Genomic DNA, 17142 nt, shown 5'->3' on the forward strand with positions numbered 1-17142 from the left:
TGACTCCATAAGAAGCATTTGAAAGTCCTGGAGTGGCCTAGCCAGTCTCCAGACCTCAACCCCATAGAAAATCTGTGGCGGGAGTTGAAAGTCCGTGTTGCTCGGCGACAGCCCCAAAACATCACTGCTCTCGAGAAGATCTGCATGGAGGAATGGGCCAAAATACCAGCTACTGTGTGTGCAAACCTGGTAAAGACCTATAGTAGACGTTTGACCTCTGTTATTGCCAACAAAGGTTATGTTACAAAGTATTGAGTTGTATTTTTGTTATTGACCAAATACTTATTTTCCACCGTGATTTACGAATAAATTCTTTACAAATCCTACCATGTGGATTCATGGATTTTTTTTTCACATTCTGTCTCTCACAGTTGAAGTGTACCTCTGGTGCAAATTACTGACCTCTGTCATCATTTTAGGTGGGGGAACTTGCACAATCGGTGGCTGACTAAATACTTTTTTGCCCCACTGTAGGGGACAGCAAGTATGAAAGGGAAGGTTTACAAGATGGTAGTGACACCTGCTATTATGTATGGTCTGGAGACTGTTGCACAAACAAAAAAATGGAATTTGGTTGCGGAGTAGAAGGTATTTAGATTTTAATGATGAGTACACCAGTGGTACAGGTCCGGTTGAGCAGACTAGAGACAAAGTTAGAGATTTGAGACTGAGATGATTTGGCCATGTGCAAAGGAGGGATAGCGGATATTTTTGACAAAGGTTGTTGAATACGGAGCTGCCAGGCAGGAGCAAAAAAACACTGAGAAAATCCATGTATCTAGTGAAGGAGGGCATGCAGAGGGTTGGTGTGACAGAAGAGAATGCTAAGGCTAGGATGAGATGGAGGCAGATAATCGACTGCGGTAACCTCTAAAGGGAGCAGCTGAAAGAAGAAGAAGCATACTTGAGTATTGTTACTGCTACTGTATGACCACAGTGTACCCATCGCCTGAAAGCTGCGTCCAGCAGATAATTTGCCATGTCACAAAGCTTAAATCGTCACAAACTGGTTTGTTAAATGTGACAATGAGTCCAGTGTACTCAAGTGGCCTTAACGGGCAACAGATGTCAATCCAGTTGAGTACCTTTTGGATGTGATGGAACAGGAATTTCACGCGATGCATGTCCAGTCATCAAATTTGCAACAGCTGAAGAATGCTGCACGAAGAATCACCCACTACTAGTGATGTGTACCTAATGAAGTGGCTAGTGAGCACATGACACCAGGTTGATGTAATAATGTTGCGCACACCTTAATAACACAAAATAACATGACTTTGAAAGCGTCAAATAAAGTGTGAGCATTATGAAGCTCCTTATTATGATTTTTTTAATATATCGAATCTTAGATATGCGGTTTCACTTTATTTTTTTTCTTTCTTAACAGACACGATCACAGGAAACACAGCGTTCAGTAGTGCCTGCTCGGTATAATGCTGAGACAATGAAGGAGGGTGTTGCTATGTGTGCGCTCTGCCAGTCAGCACTGGGCTTTCTGTTACTTTTTAATTTGAACGTTTGATTAAAACGTTCAAATTAAAAAGTAACAGAAAGCTGAATCAGTGCCGTCCCAGATTACAGCTTTTACCCACAGCGAGCAAATGCTTTAGGTAGATCCTAGCTTTTCAGCAAATATAAACACCACACTTGCGTTGCCCTTTTTGCCACCAATTTTTCATGCTGCCATATTTGGCTCACACTTTGTTTTTCTTTTCGCTGCCAGTATGACTAAGCTACGAATGACATGTAAGATGAGTGAAGAGCATTTGCATGTAAACATCATTGCTTAAGCATTGTGACTGACAGGAAAAAGACGCCTTAAAATCTTCAAATAATGTAAATGGCGTGCGTCACAGGAGTTTGCGTGGATTCGGAGATGGAAAAAAAAAATACCATAATATTTTTAATGTCAGTTACTGGTTTGCTGCATAGTCAGTTTTAGCAAAAACAATGAGCTCATTGAGTTGAACACAGAAAGATAAGGAGCTCTAACATTCACTGTGGGGCCTTTTGAATCCTGAATGCAATCAAGTGTAAAGTCGCGCACCGAGTGATGATAATAATGTTTCCTGGCAGGTCTTGCGTTATTTGCAGACCTTTGACTTCTAAGCAGTTTACCCATTATGTCTCTTTGCAATTCCTGCAATATTTTCTGCGCTCATATGTTATCATGGTTAACTTTATGACCAGCATCGTGCACCACATACTTCCTCTGAACAAATGCGTGCCATATAATGAAGCAGAGGTTAAGAAATAGCTGGTAGAAAGGCCGTGTCATTTCACATATATTATGTAATAACACAAAAGACAAAGCATTGAAAGTAATAGGATAAAGACACAAATACACAAACAGATAGAAGCCTGATATTGAAAGTTGTGTATTAACGTTTAACATCCACTTCCAAATGTCCACTGCTGCTTTTGGAAAGCATTCAAAAGTCATTGCTGGTGTTTCATCCTCCATAAGAAAACAATATCAAACTGCATCTACAAAATGTATAAAATTGTAAAACTTCACCTTCACTTCTGTGGCCATAATGCATCACATTCATTCAGCATTTATCACACAGCTGAGCAGCCACAACACAACTATTTGTTCTCTTTAGCCCCACCAAGTGTTTTGAACATCATCCAGCAGTAAAAGGAACTTATTTATCCCAAAAGGGTCTCTTATGGAGGGGAAATGTGCTATAAGACCGCTGACAGGAGGCCTCGCGTCCTTTTCAAACTGAGGCGTATAAAGCTTTTATCAAGCCAGGCACTTTTAAAATAGGTTCAGCGTCAAAGGTCCCGTTATTTAACACTGTTTTATTTTAACAATGCATTGTCTCTTTACCCCTTCTCCTTCAGCACTTTCAGTGTAATGGTCAAACCTCCAGCATCGCAGAGCTGAAACTCTTCCACCAGAGCTTCATCGTGTGGCTGCTGAGCAGCGTCAGCGTGCACACAGTCTCCTTCATCATCGTCCTTGTCCTCAATTTCCTCAAAGTCATCTGGATAGTCAACTTGTTCTGAAGTGTCAGGGATCGCTGGAAAAAAAAAAACAAGATTCAAGGGATGAAACACGTTTGGTTTTAATAATGGCGTTGTAAGTCGGTTTATTCTCAACAGACCTGATATAGGAGAGCTGTTAACATCTTTCACACATTGTTTTGATCACCAGTAGTGGATTGTTTCGTTTTCACACATCACAGATGAACAGAAGGTCCCACTGGAAAAGCAGGTTTTCCCTCAGTTTATCAGTTGATCATTCTGTTCATCTATCCCTTTTAGCAGAGGAATCAGCTATTTAACACAATGTTGGTAAGTAGCTGAAAAAAGTCTAGCATCTTTCTCAGAACACATTGTAGTGTTTTCATTTCCCCCCAAACTGTCTACATTATTAATCCATCCATCCATCCATCCATATTTTTCTTATCCCAGCTGTCACAAAGACCTTTTTGGTGCATGGCCACACTGCTAACCACTGTACCACCTCTGACATTATTAAGTTGGAACAGATAACGGTAGACATGTTGCACTTTGATGCTGCTGCTGTAAAAGATCTGTAATAATAACTAAATAACTAAAAATGGAATTTCACATTTTTCTGGCCTTAAACAATAATCACTGTATTGTTTGGTAATTTCTGGGTTATTCCACTTTTACTATGCTGCTGTCATGAAACTACACACTGACTATTGATCCCTAAAGTGCCACCAGAAATTCTCAGATTTAAGAAGCTGAAACAGTTGAAGAAATAATATTTTGCTTGATAACACACACACTTCTACATAAATGTTACAAATGTGTTTTGACAGTGTTCAGACAATAACCATAGCCCCAGATAGTTCTTACGTTAGGCTAATCAGTTCACTATAAGAGCTAACAAAAAAAAGTTTAGGATTTGATAGAAGTTGCTCAATGAACAATTAACAATATGTGACTGAAGTGATTCAGCTTTAAATCAAGAAATTTAGCCACAATATTACCATTTCCAAAGGCCCAAACTAACTTTAAATATAAGGTTTACTTTTAATACAGCCAATGAGTACATGAAGTCCATAACCTGTGAATATCATCATTGAGATGATAAGTGGGTTTATCTGCATTCAGCTTTGTCTTCATTAACTGAAAAGCTGCTCTACTGAGTTGAAATCAGGTGACTGAACTCTTGGGTTGCTTTTGCACTTTGCTTTGGTTTGATTTGAACACCTGCAGTTCATCCTGCTACTTCCATTAGCAGTCACAGCATCAATAAACCCCTGAGACCCGATTCCACCGGCGGCCACATGTGTCAATGCCATAACGCTGCCTCCGCCATGCTTGACAGATGATGCGGTATGCTTTGGATCATGAGCTTTTTCTCTCCTTCTCCGTAATTGATCCACAGATTCCTTTTACAGAATTGTGCAGACTCGTTTAGATGGGTTTTTTTTGACAGACTCTAATCTGGCATTCCTGTCCTTTAGCGTAAAAGGTTTTCAGCTTGTTTTACACCTGCAGTGTTTCCATTTACAAAGCCATTTCTTAATTGTAGATTTTGGCAGTGACACACCTGCCCTCTCAAGAGTATTCTTAACGTCATTCAATGTTGTGAAGTAGTTTTTCTCAACCTCAGAAAGACCTGTGTGATCATCCACTTTAGTTTTCTTTGTGGTCTCTCAGGCTTTTTCTCATGCTGAGCTGGCCAGTACATTAATTCTTGTTAGGACAGTACTACATAACTGATCTGGCAATTCCCAATTTTTTGTTTATAGACATATTTTGGGTTTTTTCAACCTAATGACAGCCTATGAATCTTTTACGTCATTTATTTGTCATAGAATAACACAAAGCCTCACTGGGCTATTAAATTACTCATCGGTGAATTTTCCAGTTACTTTCAAGCCTTTGAAAATGGAAGACTGTTTATAAAAATGTTTCTAATTCCTAAAGAGTTAATGTTTTTTGTTAAACTCTGATTTAAACCTAAAGTTGGCCTGTCAGTCACATCCTGATTGCCGGATATAAAATCCACTGTGGTGTTTTAATGTTTTTTTTAAATGTCATGCCCAATGTCTGAATACTTATGGACATTGGAGGGACGCATTACCAATGGACTCAGCAGAATTGCTCCTCATTGCCAACCCAGATTGTTTACTTTGTCCCTCCAGAGAAGACAAACTTCCATCATCATCAAAATCCTCAGGATAGTGGGATTGGTTCTGTTCATCTTCCTCCTCTACATCTGCAGAGGAGAAACTGACATCCATACTTTGTTCTTTCTCTTCCCAAGAGTAGGACTGACTGGCGAAACAGGGTTGAAGTGTTGTGTTGATGTCTTCTTTTCTAAATTCCACATTAATGTGAGCCACAGGCGTGGAGCAATCTGTCTGTGTGTCTTTGATAGATTGCAGGTGATCTCGCACATAGGCACTGCTAAGTATACAAGCAGCACTGGGCCTGTTGTCCGGATTGAGGTTGAGCATGCTCTGGATTAATGAGGAAATACTATCTGAGAACAAGTCAGGCACCGGGTGGTATTCTCCTTTGGTGATCTTATTGAACAGACTCAGGAGATTTGTGGCTGCAAAAGCAGGCCTGAGAGCACAGAGCTCATACAGGAGACAACCAAGAGCCCAGATGTCAGACTTGCAGCTGTACGGGATGTCCTGGCAAAGCTCAGGACTTAGGTAGCTGGGTGTCCCAACACATGTGGAAGCCATATCGGCTGTGTTAGTCATTATTCTGGATATGCCGAAATCCCCTAACTTTACCACACCTTGCTTTGTCAGCAGCACATTAGAGGGTTTGATGTCCCTGTGAAGTATTTTGGCTGTGTGTATGTAATTTACAGCCATAGCGACCTGGACAAACCAGCCCATCACAGTGTGCTCTGTGAAGAACTCCCCTGGCTTCCTCTCCTTTACTCTGTCATCCAAAGTCCCTCCATCGCAGTAGCTCATCACAATGTAAACGAACCCATCGTCGGAGTTCACAAAGGCCTCGCTGCATTTCACAACGTGAGGATGCACCAGCCTTTTGATAATTTCAGCTTCGTGGAGAATGGCCCTCTGCGTTTTTGCCCTCCTCGTGGTCTCCGCCTTTATCCTCTTCACCGCGTACAGGCACTTCCGCTCTACGTGCCTCATGAGAAACACGTCTGCCGCTCCTCCGCTGCCCAACCGCAAGACCCTCTCGTACTTCTCCATATTTGTGTCATAGAAACAAAAACACAGAGGAAACACCCAGACTGCAGCCCGCACGTCACGAGCCGTTTGTGTTCATTACGTTTCCATAGTGACCCATGACGCTGTGAGAATGGGTATGGGGCCAGTCAGCGGCGTCGGGGTGTGAGAGTTACACATGCGAGTCCAAGCATTAGTGTGGTTTCTAAATGGACACACTGTTTTCTTTATTTAGCACCTGTTTCATTACCTCTGCCCTGCACAAACTTTTAAAAAAAACCTTTAATGTTAAAACTATTTAAACTGTGGTTCGACAATATGAATTTATTAATAAATCAAAATATTAAAGCTCGCTGTGCATGCGTGAGCCTTTATGTTGGCAAAGGGGATAACATTGAGTGCCGTCGAATGACTGTAAAAAAACCAGTCATTGGTACTGTCTCATAAGAAAAGGAAGAAAGATCTCATTAGCTTGTACATGAATGAACCGCGTTTATGGTTCTATACAGTAGATGGCGGTATATTGTGTCAAGAATCTTTGATCTACCAACGAGTGGCGAAAGAAGAAGAAGAGTTTGGGTTCTCTGCGCAGGTTTATGCGCATGCTAATCACAACATAGCAAGTGTTTGATCTGTAACTGTTATTTCTCATTGATTATTGTTGAGTTATAAGTGCACGTTAGCCTGAAATGCCACCAAAGGGAAAAGGGGGAAAGGGTGGTAAAGGTTAGTGTCCTATAACTTACTAACTGTATATGTATTCTATAATTAAAGTCAGCTAATAACTTTTCCATGTGATCCCAGAAGCGCCTTTATCACAACGGTTACTACTACAGTGCAGTTTTAATGGGTTTAACGGGTGCTGTGGTGTGTTCATCTGCCACCTTGTCACTATGTAGGAGCTGCTTCAGGGAGTGCAGACACCGACAAGAAAGAAAAAGGCCCAAAAGGAGGGACCGCTGTCAAGGTAACGTTACATTGAAGACAAAGCTTAACTGCAACATTAATGACAGATTTCATTCCCTTCCCAACAAAAATGTGACTTTTGGGGGAGTTGAAAGGAGAGCACAGATGAACGAGTCCATGTCGCGTGCAGTGTCCCGTACGATGCTATTTTAATAATCCAAACCTTCCTGCTTTAACAGAAATGTCTGAACAATTGTTGCCTTTTCTTGTCTTTTTAATAATTATCCTTTGCACAGTATATAATTCCCGCCTTATTTAGGTACATTCAGAGAGACTGTTGTTAAACGTTTTTGTTAAAAAAAAAAAAAAGGTTTTCTGTTAAAAAATATTCTGTGAAAAAGCACTTCATAAACTTAACTAAACATCAAAATTTAGTACCAATAATATCAAAATCTGAATCTTTTGATGTGGAGAAATCTCTGTGCACAAGGGCTGCGATCTTCGAGCCCTCAGGAGGCATAACGTTGAAAAAAAGGCTTGATTCTGTCATGGAAATCACTGGCTCTGTCATGCAAAGAAGAAGTCATGTGAACATGATCCAGAACTTCCCTCGCTCGCTTAAAATGGACCGAGGGAAAGTGGAAAACCGTTCTGGGTTGAGACGAATAGAAACATGAATATTTTTTTTATTTTTGGAAAACATGGATGCTGAACTAAAGACAAAGAGCGACCATCCAGCTTGTTATATCATCACTCGTCTCTAACACTAGCTTCTCTGATGGCTTGGGGGTACAACAGTGCACTCCTTGGGAGCTCGCACATCTGGAAAGGCACCATCAATGCTGAAAGGTATATACAGGTTTTTAGACCAAAGTGTGCTTCCATCTAGACAATGTGTTTTCGAGGGAAAGGCTTGTGAGAGAATGCTAAACTGCATACTACTGCAAACTGCAAAACATTTAACACATTGTGAAATGAAAAATAAAAAAGACTCAGGGCTATCGGGCAGCTAGAATCATATATCAGACAAGAGTGGGACAACATTTCTCTCCCACAAGTCAAGCAGAATCATCTGTTTTTGTTTTTTTTCCGCAGGTCCGGCATATCCTGTGTGAAAAACATGGAAAATGCATGGAAGCAATGGAGAAACTGAAGGCTGGAGTTCGTTTCAGTGAAGTAGCTACACAGTATAGTGAAGACAAAGCCAGACAAGGAGTAAGCGCTTGCACTCATAATCAGATGTGCGGTGTTAGTTTCCCTTTATTGACAGTCTCAGTTTGTTTATAATGTTTAACTGAAATCATCCCAGTCAGAAGTAACGTAACCATGGAAAATTTGTCATATGATTCCTTAGTTATCATATTACACAGTACGTGGCTTAGATGAGGTCATTGTTGAGAGTTTTTCTTGGCTCTGGCAGAAATCTATCCATTTTAGTCCTTTCTCTTAACCATTTGATAATTGACATTTGGATTATATTAGAGCAAATGAAATCCAAACTAATAGAAATGTTTACAGATTGCTTTTTGCATTTCCCCAGATGCATATCATGTGATCTCTTCATGACTTTTATGTTTGTTTGTCACAGGGTGATCTAGGGTGGATGACGCGAGGATCGATGGTCGGACCTTTCCAGGATGCAGCATTCGCCCTCCCTGTCAGCTCCATGGATAAACCAGTCTACACAGACCCTCCTGTCAAGACAAAATTTGGGTACCACATCATTATGATAGAGGGGAAAAAGTAACTCGGGCCAGTTCAACACTTGAAATCAAGACATGTAAATTCCCCAATGTGCTATATTCCTAAACTTCTGATGATTTTCTTATATTTTTCAAAACACATGAGAATAAAAAAACATTGATGTAGAATTCTGTCAGATTTGTCTGTGATAAATGTGCTTGCCATACTGAAAATTTAACGTGAGGGAGAAGATATGCATTTATGTAATAAAGAAGTTTACTGGTATGACTGAGAGGGTATAACAAGACTGCTAGAAGTTAGACTCATTATTGAAAAAGATCTAATGCCTTATTATCTTTTAGAAAAGGGGATTTATTTTTCTTTAACGTGATGTCTTTTAATTCTTCGCTTCCATAAATAAAATTACCATAGTAAAAAAGGAAATTCTTCAGTGGGTGTGAATATTGGATGATTGAGTGTTAATGTAGGAGTTTCTATTATTGTGTATCCCGAAGAAGAGTTTCATTATAGAGAACATTTTAATTATAGAGAACGTCACATGAATTATAAATCATCAGAATTGTGTAAAAATGTATAAAAGATGCATGCTAAAACACGAACCCTTGAAGCAGAGTTATTACTGTACTGCACATCAGTAGTGTATATGGATGGACAGTCTGGTAGACTCCCACCTTATCATCAAGAATTGGACTGCATGCTAAATCTCAAGTGAACAGACTGTAAATATATGATATACAGTCCAGGGCGTTTCTTGGCTCAAAACAGGCTGTAAATTTTCTTGGGTTTTTCAGAAGGATAGGGGGCAGAGGTTCACCAATCTTCAAAAGACTTGAAAAGAAAAATTGTAAAATTGTAAAGACTTTGAATATTTTATCATCTGCCGTGCATAATAAGGTCTTAAAAATCAAAGAATCTGGAAAATCTTTGTGCAAAGAACAAGGTTGAAAATCAGTATGGGATAGCCATTATCTTTAAGCTCTGCATCGACACTACATTATAAACAAGCATGATCATTAGATGGAAATCACTGCATGACCTCAAGAACACTTTCAGAAATCACTGTCTCTGAACACAGTTCCCTGTGCCATGCACAAATGAAGGTTAAAGCTCAAAGAAGAAGCATATGTGAACATGATCCAGAGACAGCACATTCTTCATTGTGCCAAATTACATTTTAAATGGCAAAGCAGAAAGGTGTTGTGTGATTAATTGAAATTTCAAGTTTCTTTTGGAAAACATGGATCCGGCGTCCTCCAGACTAAGGAGAAGAGCGACCATCTGACTTGTTATTGTGCATTAGTGCATATGGAATTGGCTAAGTTATTACTGTACTGCACATCAGTGGTGTGTGTTGATGAAGAAGTCAGTGAATTTTAGTATTTTATAAACAAATAAATGGAGTAAAGCTTGAGTAAATGAACATTTTTGTACTTTTGCTTTTCCTTTCAATGGAAAACAAAAACTTCTTTCATGGGTGCCATAATGAGGTGCTCAAATACATCCAAACCGCTAGGCGGCAGCAGCCCGCGCAGCTCGCGCCTGCACGGCTGGAATCAGGAAAAGACAGTTGACGTTGTTAGGCCTTGCTAGATGATTGGCGAGGTAAGATGGCGGCGCCAGAGGAGCCAGAATTATCCCAGGCGCAGACTGAAAAACTCCTCCAATTTCAGGTAGACAGCTGATATTCCGCCTCAACTCGTGCCCGTTTGAGACCTCGTGTGGCGATGCTCTGTCGTCGATAGTAACAGGGTGTGAACGTAGTGTGGCCCGCATGTTTCAACGCTTTTTTGCACAGTCAACTTCGATAACGTTACCCCCAGCCCTCACCCGTCAACTTGAGTCAGAGCTAACGTTAGCGAAGCTAGCGAACACTAGCTAGGCTGGCTAACAAGTTAGCAGACTTTAAACGTTTATATATTTGTCGCGCGGCTCTCACGCGGGTATAAACACTCCAGCTAGGTCAGTCCGTTCCACCATTACCTGGTGTTTAATGTCATTTTTTACTCAACGTCAACTTGGGCTGAGGCTAGCTTTTCATTGACGCTCCCTACATAACACTTGCTGAGTTAACATTAGCACAGCTGCCACTGAAGTTTCTGAGCCACACAATAGTTGTAGCTACGCGAAGTCACTCTGTCATTATATGATAATAAACCAAATACATGCGATATTGCTCCATCTCCATTTGTAGCCTGCTCTAGCTTTCTTTGGCCGTTGGTAAGCTAACTGTTGGAACCACTTGAATTAACATTACATACCATCGTGCTTTGTTCTCTAGATGATTTATCTTGTTTTCGAGGTCAAATTCCTCCCCAAACCCCGTTAAAGGACACTAAATAAGATAGGCGATTCAGACTATTATTGTGTCATTGTTGCTCATTCTTAATGAAGAATTTGTGAGAGACAATCCAAGCTTAGAGACGACAATTTTCTTCTTTTATAGTCCACCTATGGTCTTTTTAATCTTTCGGGGTTTTTTTCTGTTTGTTTGTTGTTGTTTTTTTAATAGGATTTAACCGGTTTGGAATCAATGGACCAATGTCGTCGAACATTAGAGCAACACAATTGGAACATAGAGGTACAGGAGACATGCTTTTTTTATGATTTTCTATTGACTTAATATACATATGACTGCTGAAATAAGAACAACTGGCTTAAACATTTGTTTATTTCAGGCTGCAGTACAAGACAGGCTTAACGAGCAGGAAGGAGTTCCCAGTGTGTTTAACCCTCCACCATCCAGACCACTTCAGGTCAATACAGCAGATCATAGAGTATATAGTTACATCGTGTCAAGGCCACAACCCAGGGTAGGTCTGGAGACTGGTATCTATTGTTTCACTATACAAAAATGGCATACTAGATTCTTTTCAACTCTGGCACATACTTCACCTGTTTCTCTTGGAAATAGTGCTACTTATATGCTGTGTGTAATATTACGTGTGTAACCTTTAAGTGTCTTTGAACAAATGTTCAGTCTAAGTGATTTTGTAGTTTTTAGTTGTGTTTTATAGTTAAAAAGATAGAGAATCTCTCATTTTGGCAATGTTTAAGGTGTGATGGATTGCACTGGTGTTTCTTTTCAGGGGTTACTAGGATGGAGTTACTATTTGATAATGCTACCATTCAGATTTACATATTACACACTTCTGGACATATTCAGGTAATTAGAGCCTTTAGGTTTTTAACTCACAGTTGCTGCATAAAGCAAAATTCCTGATTGCAACTATTATATAAAATGTTTTTTGTTCCAAGGCTCGCCCTGCGGTTCATCAGGCCTGATCCTCGTGGTCGTGTGACAGACCCCGTTGGAGACGTTGTGTCTTTCATTCATAGTTTTGAGGAGAAGTATGGGCAGGCACACCCTGTCTTTTACCAGGGAACATACAGCCAGGTGAGAACATGGATATGGATGATAAAAGTATATTTTCGTTTCTGAAGTGATGTTAAGACAGCTTAAAAGATAAAACCGCCTTTGCTTATTGTGATACTTGTAGGCACTGAACGATGCCAAAAGGGAGCTCCGCTACCTATTAGTGTACCTTCACGGAGACGATCATCAAGACACTGACGAGTTTTGCCGGTATAGTTTTTTTTTTTTTTTATGCCCACATCACCTGTAGCCACTATAGGTCCCATACTGTCTGATGCATGTGTTGTACAGTTGCTGGTGTACAGGTACATCTGCTTGCTTTTTGCTGCATGATGTAAAGACACATCCTTTCTTTATTAACAATTAATTAACAATTTATTTGTTCTAAGCATATACACATAAAAAACATGTTTTTATGGTCCTGATTTGTCACATTCCAGCTCCACATTATGTACTGAAGAGGTCATTACCTTCCTCAACACACGAATGCTCTTTTGGGCATGTTCAACAAGCAAGCCTGAGGGCTACAGAGGTATGCATGTTTGTTGCTTATTACTGAGTTGCTGTGATAAATGGGAAATAAAGTATAAAACAGGTTGAAGTGAGGAAGTGCCCTCCTTGTTTTTGACTTAAAGAATGATAAGAAAAGAGAGCACCATCTTTGTTGTGTGGAGGCGGTCTAGTTGTAATAAAAAAACGCTCAGTTTGAACATCCATGTGCAGTTTTATTAATCATCATTAATGGAGATGTTGTTTCTAGAAACGGTCACATGCTGAGTCTGTAATGTCATTTTTGATGCTTGGAGAAGCAACAAAATCCCTTTTATTGCTTTGAGCTGGCAGTGAAGGGTTTAAAGCCTAATTTGAATAGAAATGATTTGCCTGTGAGCTGCCACATGTTCGATGAGGTAGGATTCGTTTGTCCATTTGTGCTTGGTGTGAACTGACTTTTAATTAAAATGTAGTGTCACTGTTATTACAGGAGATTTGACAGTGTAATTTCTTTTTAAGTGTCCCAAGCGTTGCGAGAGAACACCTACCCATTCCTGGCCATGATAATGCTGAAGGATCGCAAGATGACAGTGGTCGGCAGGCTCGAGGGTCTCATTCAGCCAGAGGACCTTATCAACCAGCTGACGTTCATCATGGATGCTAACCAAACATATCTAATGTCAGAGCGCCTTGAACGGTACAGAAAATTGATTAACTAACACTGACTTGCATGACTTTAAAAGATCTTCTCGACACTTAAAAAACCCCATTATGTTTTGGGGTCTTTGCCTTCATTCGACAGTGTAGTAGTGGAGAGTAGACAGGAAATGAGAGAGAGAGTAAAGGGCTCTGGGTTGAACTCAAACCTAAGCCGCTGTATTCAGCCTTGTGACATATGGTCGTCCATTAACCCCGTGAGCAAAACTGCTCTCTGTTTATGTTTAACTTTAATTGTGTGATAGTTTTGATTGAAGTGTGACCATCACAAATTATTTCATCACTTTCTTTCCCCTGATTACTGAAGGCAAAACTGACCATTGTGATGTTTGTGAAAAAAGATAATAGGCAACTAGTTAAGCTCATCGTAAAAGCTAATCAAAGCCCTGTGGGCTCGCCTTTTGAGTGCTGATTGGTTGTTTGCCAACTGTCAGTCACTTGTGTGTGAAATGTCTGTGAAGGTTCTCAGTCATCCAGGTCATCGTAGTCAAAGGAGCTTGCAAAGAAAAGCGTCTGGACTTCTTTAAGTTGCTTGAAGACGTTTCACCTCTCATCCGAGAAGCTTCTTCAGTTCTAAGGTCAAATGGTGGGGAGTCCCAGATTTAAACCTAGTGGGAGTATCCCCCCGCAGAGGGACAAAAGGACCCCCTGATGGATCCTCTAATCGCCTGAGCCAAGGTGTGAAATTGGGTGTGGGTCCCAATCAGCCAGGGCTCATTGTGAAACCTGGACCCACCTTATCATGCGAATTCCTGAGGTCAGATGGCCCAGGATGTGAGTGGGCGTTCAGGCGTCTGGGGAGGGAACTCAAAACTGGATTATAGATGGCAGACAGTTGGAGTCGTAAACCACTGCCTCTGTTCAAAGATGGTCGCTCACAGTGGACATAGATGGCTTCTTTCACTCCTCTTTCAAACCATCTGTCCTCTCTGTCCAACATTGGCATCCTCGATGCTGATGGCTGATTGGGACCCACACCCAATTTCACACCTTGGCTCAGGCGATTAGAGGATCATCAGGGGGTCCTTTTGTCCCTCTTTGGGGGGATGCTCCCACTAGGTTTAAATCTGGGACTCCCCACCATTTGACCTTAGAACTGAAGAAGCTTCTCGGATGAGAGGTGAAACGTCTTCAAGCAACTTAAAGAAGTCCAGACGCTTTTCTTTGCAAGCTCCTTTGACCACTGGTGTGTGAAGTACTTCTGCCTTAGACCTAGTCCACACATACACTAATATTTTTTTTAAAACGGTTTCCCCTTTCTCAAATAAGTGTGCACATGAGAATCCAAAAACACAACTTGGATGTTGTTCAGAGCATGCCCAACCAGTAGGAGGTGATATAACCCCAAAATATAATATTAATACAGAGAAGTGTACACATATTTTTGCCTTAGAAGGATTTCCAAAGGTCAGTTTTGTTAGTAGATGAATGAAAATGGAAAAGTTCAATTCCTGAAAAACACCCATGTTTGTTTTGGTAGGAGGCCCATATTGTTTAATTTAATTGAAGTGCAAGGACAAGGACACAAGGCTAATTTAATGACCACAGCTTATTATGGCATGGACAATGATGTGTAGATGTAGATGTGGTAGTCAGAGATATCGACATGGCCGGCATTTGCGGATATACACAAAACAATAGTATATCATTCACTGCTTAATGCCACACTTTGTGTTGGATAAAGACGTCACCTTTTTGTTTCAGCGAGGAGAGGAACCAGACCCAAGTGCTAAGGCAGCAGCAGGATGAGGCCTATCTGGCTTCGCTCCGTGCCGACCAGGAGAAGGAACGAAAGAAAAGGGAGGAGCAGGAGCAGAAGAGGCAAGAGGAGGAGAAGGTCCGACAGAGTGCTCTTGCTGAAGAGCGGAGACGACGAGTGAGTCCTGTTTTGCATTGATGGAAATAAGAGATTTTTTTCATGTTTGCATTCTGAGTTTCTGATTAATGTTGTCACTTTTCCAGACACTTGAAGAGGAGAAGGAGAGGAAGTCGGAATGTCTTCCTCCAGAGCCTCCTGCAGATGATCCTGAAAGTGTCAAAATAGTGTTCAAGCTGCCCAACGATACACGAGTAGAGAGGCGATTCCTGTTTGGCCAGTCTCTGACGGTGAGCATCACTCCCATTTGCCCTTGCTTAATTTATCTACTTTTAATAATTGTTTTGGCAAAGTGTCAGGTTTCTAGTAAATGATGTTGTGTAGCCACATGGTTTAGCTTCCTTATTTGGTTTTCTCATCTAATTGCAGTAATTCAGTAGTCAACAAATTAATTTTTACATAATTTCATGTTATTAGAAAAAAGTTTCTTCTCTTGTTTCATTATGAAAGCGTCATTTTGTTATTTTTCTTTCACAGGTAATACACGATTTCCTATTCTCTTTGAAAGAAACTCCAGAGAAGTTTCAGATAGTTACAAACTTCCCTCGCCGAGTCTTGCCCTGCCTTCCCACTGAAGAGCAGCCCAACCCACCCACGCTGAAAGAGGCAGGACTCAGCCGCTCCGAGGTGCTTTTTGTTCAGGACCTTACGGACGATTAATAGATAACATACCTCTTCTACAGCGAGGAAACATTTTCCTCTGACACCAACCCATCCTTTTTTTCTTTTTTCATATTTTGTTCAATGGCCATTATGCATAAGGGATCATTGAGATAAAACCCTAACCTGGAAAAAAAAAATTAAACCACCCTACATCTCTAGTCCTTGTTTGGTTGTGTTTACAGGGTTCCCAATAGCCTGGAAAGTCTTGAATTTTATCAAATAAATATTTCTTGAAGTCCTTCCTTGAACTCATCTATGTGTGGACAGAGTTTGATTTCCATCACTTGTACTTGCCCCGGTTAATTCGTGTTCTTTCACACCAGTATTTGTTGCAGCACCAGATTAATCATCTAATGAAATGTTCTGAAACAGCACAATAGCTTTGTGCAACACCAGAATCATAACCCAGTCGTTCTTTTGTGGGCATTTGACCCACCAGAATGTGTTAATAGTTACATTGAGGATGCAGAATGGAGATTTCTATGATGGTGTGTTTCCTTAGCTAACTTTTTTTTTTGGTCAAAGTTTTGATGTTTGATCCTTGTCCCCATCCAACATCCTTTCGCCTTGAGTTTGTTTCCCCTCACACTGACTAATGAGCACAACAAAATCAGTCTGAGTTGGGTTTGTTACCGCTGTGATTGTTAATCCATGTGGTTTGAAGAACAAATGTACCTACTTCAGGGAGCAGGTTAGTGGTTTTGGACTTTGAGGATAAATGGGAACCCTGTTATAAATGAGCCATGACCTGTACATAAGTTAGCTATTTAAAATCCCTAAATTTACCATATGTTTTGTTTGACTCCTTTGTGTCATGAAATGACCAAATGCAGATTGGTTACTATGTAAAGCAGACTGCCGCAAGCTCATGAAGTTCAAAGATACATTATTTAACAAGAAGCCACAGCTTTTACATGTGGCTTTATCTAGTATAGTGCGAGTCTGCTCATAGTGTGCCTGTGGTTACTCATAGATGCCTGTTCGCCTGTAACATCTAAATGGGCTCATGTAAAGATGTAATTTTCCAACTATAAATTAAAAACATTTTAAAAATGTGGGTTTATTGAGAATGAACAACACTTGCATGCAGTGATGAGATCTTATTTCTCTCTTCTTTCTTTTTTTTAGAATGACCTGATGTTATTTAAAGTACAATGAGCCATATATCCCCCCAACCTTGAATAGCGAGTCAGATGACAGTTGTGATATTGGTATACATCATACATTTATTAGTGAACAACCCTCTCAAATCAGCCACAACA

The 17142-nt window shown here is 40.5% G+C and overlaps 3 protein-coding genes across 4 annotated transcripts; 2 read left to right on the top strand and 1 right to left on the bottom strand.

The window, feature by feature from the left end:
- Positions 1 to 2373: 2373 nt before the first annotated feature.
- Positions 2374 to 6264, bottom strand: nek12 (NIMA-related kinase 12). Its single transcript, XM_085290253.1, has 2 exons — positions 5075 to 6264; positions 2374 to 3029 (listed from the first exon to the last, which is right to left on the bottom strand). Exons 1-2 carry the CDS (start codon positions 6171 to 6173, stop codon positions 2833 to 2835), a joined length of 1296 nt encoding a protein of 431 aa, XP_085146379.1. The 5' UTR covers positions 6174 to 6264; the 3' UTR covers positions 2374 to 2832.
- Positions 6265 to 6707: 443 nt separating this feature from the next.
- On the top strand, positions 6708 to 10179 carry pin4 (protein (peptidylprolyl cis/trans isomerase) NIMA-interacting, 4 (parvulin)). The gene is made up of 4 exons (XM_085290305.1): positions 6708 to 6875; positions 7049 to 7116; positions 8151 to 8270; positions 8644 to 10179. The coding sequence occupies exons 1-4, from the start codon at positions 6839 to 6841 to the stop codon at positions 8800 to 8802; spliced, it is 384 nt and encodes a 127-aa protein (XP_085146431.1). The 5' UTR covers positions 6708 to 6838; the 3' UTR covers positions 8803 to 10179.
- A 108-nt stretch (positions 10180 to 10287) lies between these two features.
- faf2 (Fas associated factor family member 2) lies at positions 10288 to 16935 on the top strand. 2 transcript variants are annotated; one of them, XM_085290209.1, is made up of 11 exons: positions 10288 to 10429; positions 11269 to 11337; positions 11435 to 11569; positions 11846 to 11922; positions 12015 to 12153; positions 12257 to 12342; positions 12573 to 12664; positions 13144 to 13321; positions 15046 to 15217; positions 15304 to 15447; positions 15695 to 16935. In XM_085290209.1, exons 1-11 carry the CDS (start codon positions 10367 to 10369, stop codon positions 15875 to 15877), a joined length of 1338 nt encoding a protein of 445 aa, XP_085146335.1. In that variant the 5' UTR covers positions 10288 to 10366; the 3' UTR covers positions 15878 to 16935. The 2 variants fall into 2 exon arrangements, with proteins under 2 accessions (XP_085146335.1, XP_085146339.1); XM_085290213.1 differs by having other exon boundaries at positions 11435 to 11512.
- The last annotated feature ends 207 nt before the right edge of the window (positions 16936 to 17142 follow it).

This window comes from Mchenga conophoros, linkage group LG2 (assembly GCF_057382185.1).
Source record: "Mchenga conophoros isolate Kocher_MC1m ecotype Shallow Benthic linkage group LG2, M_conophoros_male_GT1.1, whole genome shotgun sequence".
Taxonomy (NCBI): Eukaryota; Metazoa; Chordata; class Actinopteri; order Cichliformes; family Cichlidae; genus Mchenga; species Mchenga conophoros.

Bases quoted from the DNA above. Each gene is read 5' to 3' on its own strand.
- nek12 (XM_085290253.1), bottom strand. From the start codon at position 6,173: ATGGAGAAGTACGAGAGGGTCTTGCGGTTGGGCAGCGGAGGAGCGGCA. The intron at 3,030-5,074 runs GTAATGCGTCCC...TTTTTTTTCCAG, and splicing joins CAATTCTGCTGAGTCCATTG to CGATCCCTGACACTTCAGAA.
- pin4 (XM_085290305.1), top strand. From the start codon at position 6,839: ATGCCACCAAAGGGAAAAGGGGGAAAGGGTGGTAAAG. The intron at 6,876-7,048 runs GTTAGTGTCCTA...GTCACTATGTAG, and splicing joins AGGGGGAAAGGGTGGTAAAG to GAGCTGCTTCAGGGAGTGCA. The intron at 7,117-8,150 runs GTAACGTTACAT...TTTTTTCCGCAG, and splicing joins AAGGAGGGACCGCTGTCAAG to GTCCGGCATATCCTGTGTGA.
- faf2 (XM_085290209.1), top strand. From the start codon at position 10,367: ATGGCGGCGCCAGAGGAGCCAGAATTATCCCAGGCGCAGACTGAAAAA. The intron at 10,430-11,268 runs GTAGACAGCTGA...TTTTTTTAATAG, and splicing joins AAAAACTCCTCCAATTTCAG to GATTTAACCGGTTTGGAATC. The intron at 11,923-12,014 runs GTAATTAGAGCC...TTTTGTTCCAAG, and splicing joins ACACTTCTGGACATATTCAG to GCTCGCCCTGCGGTTCATCA.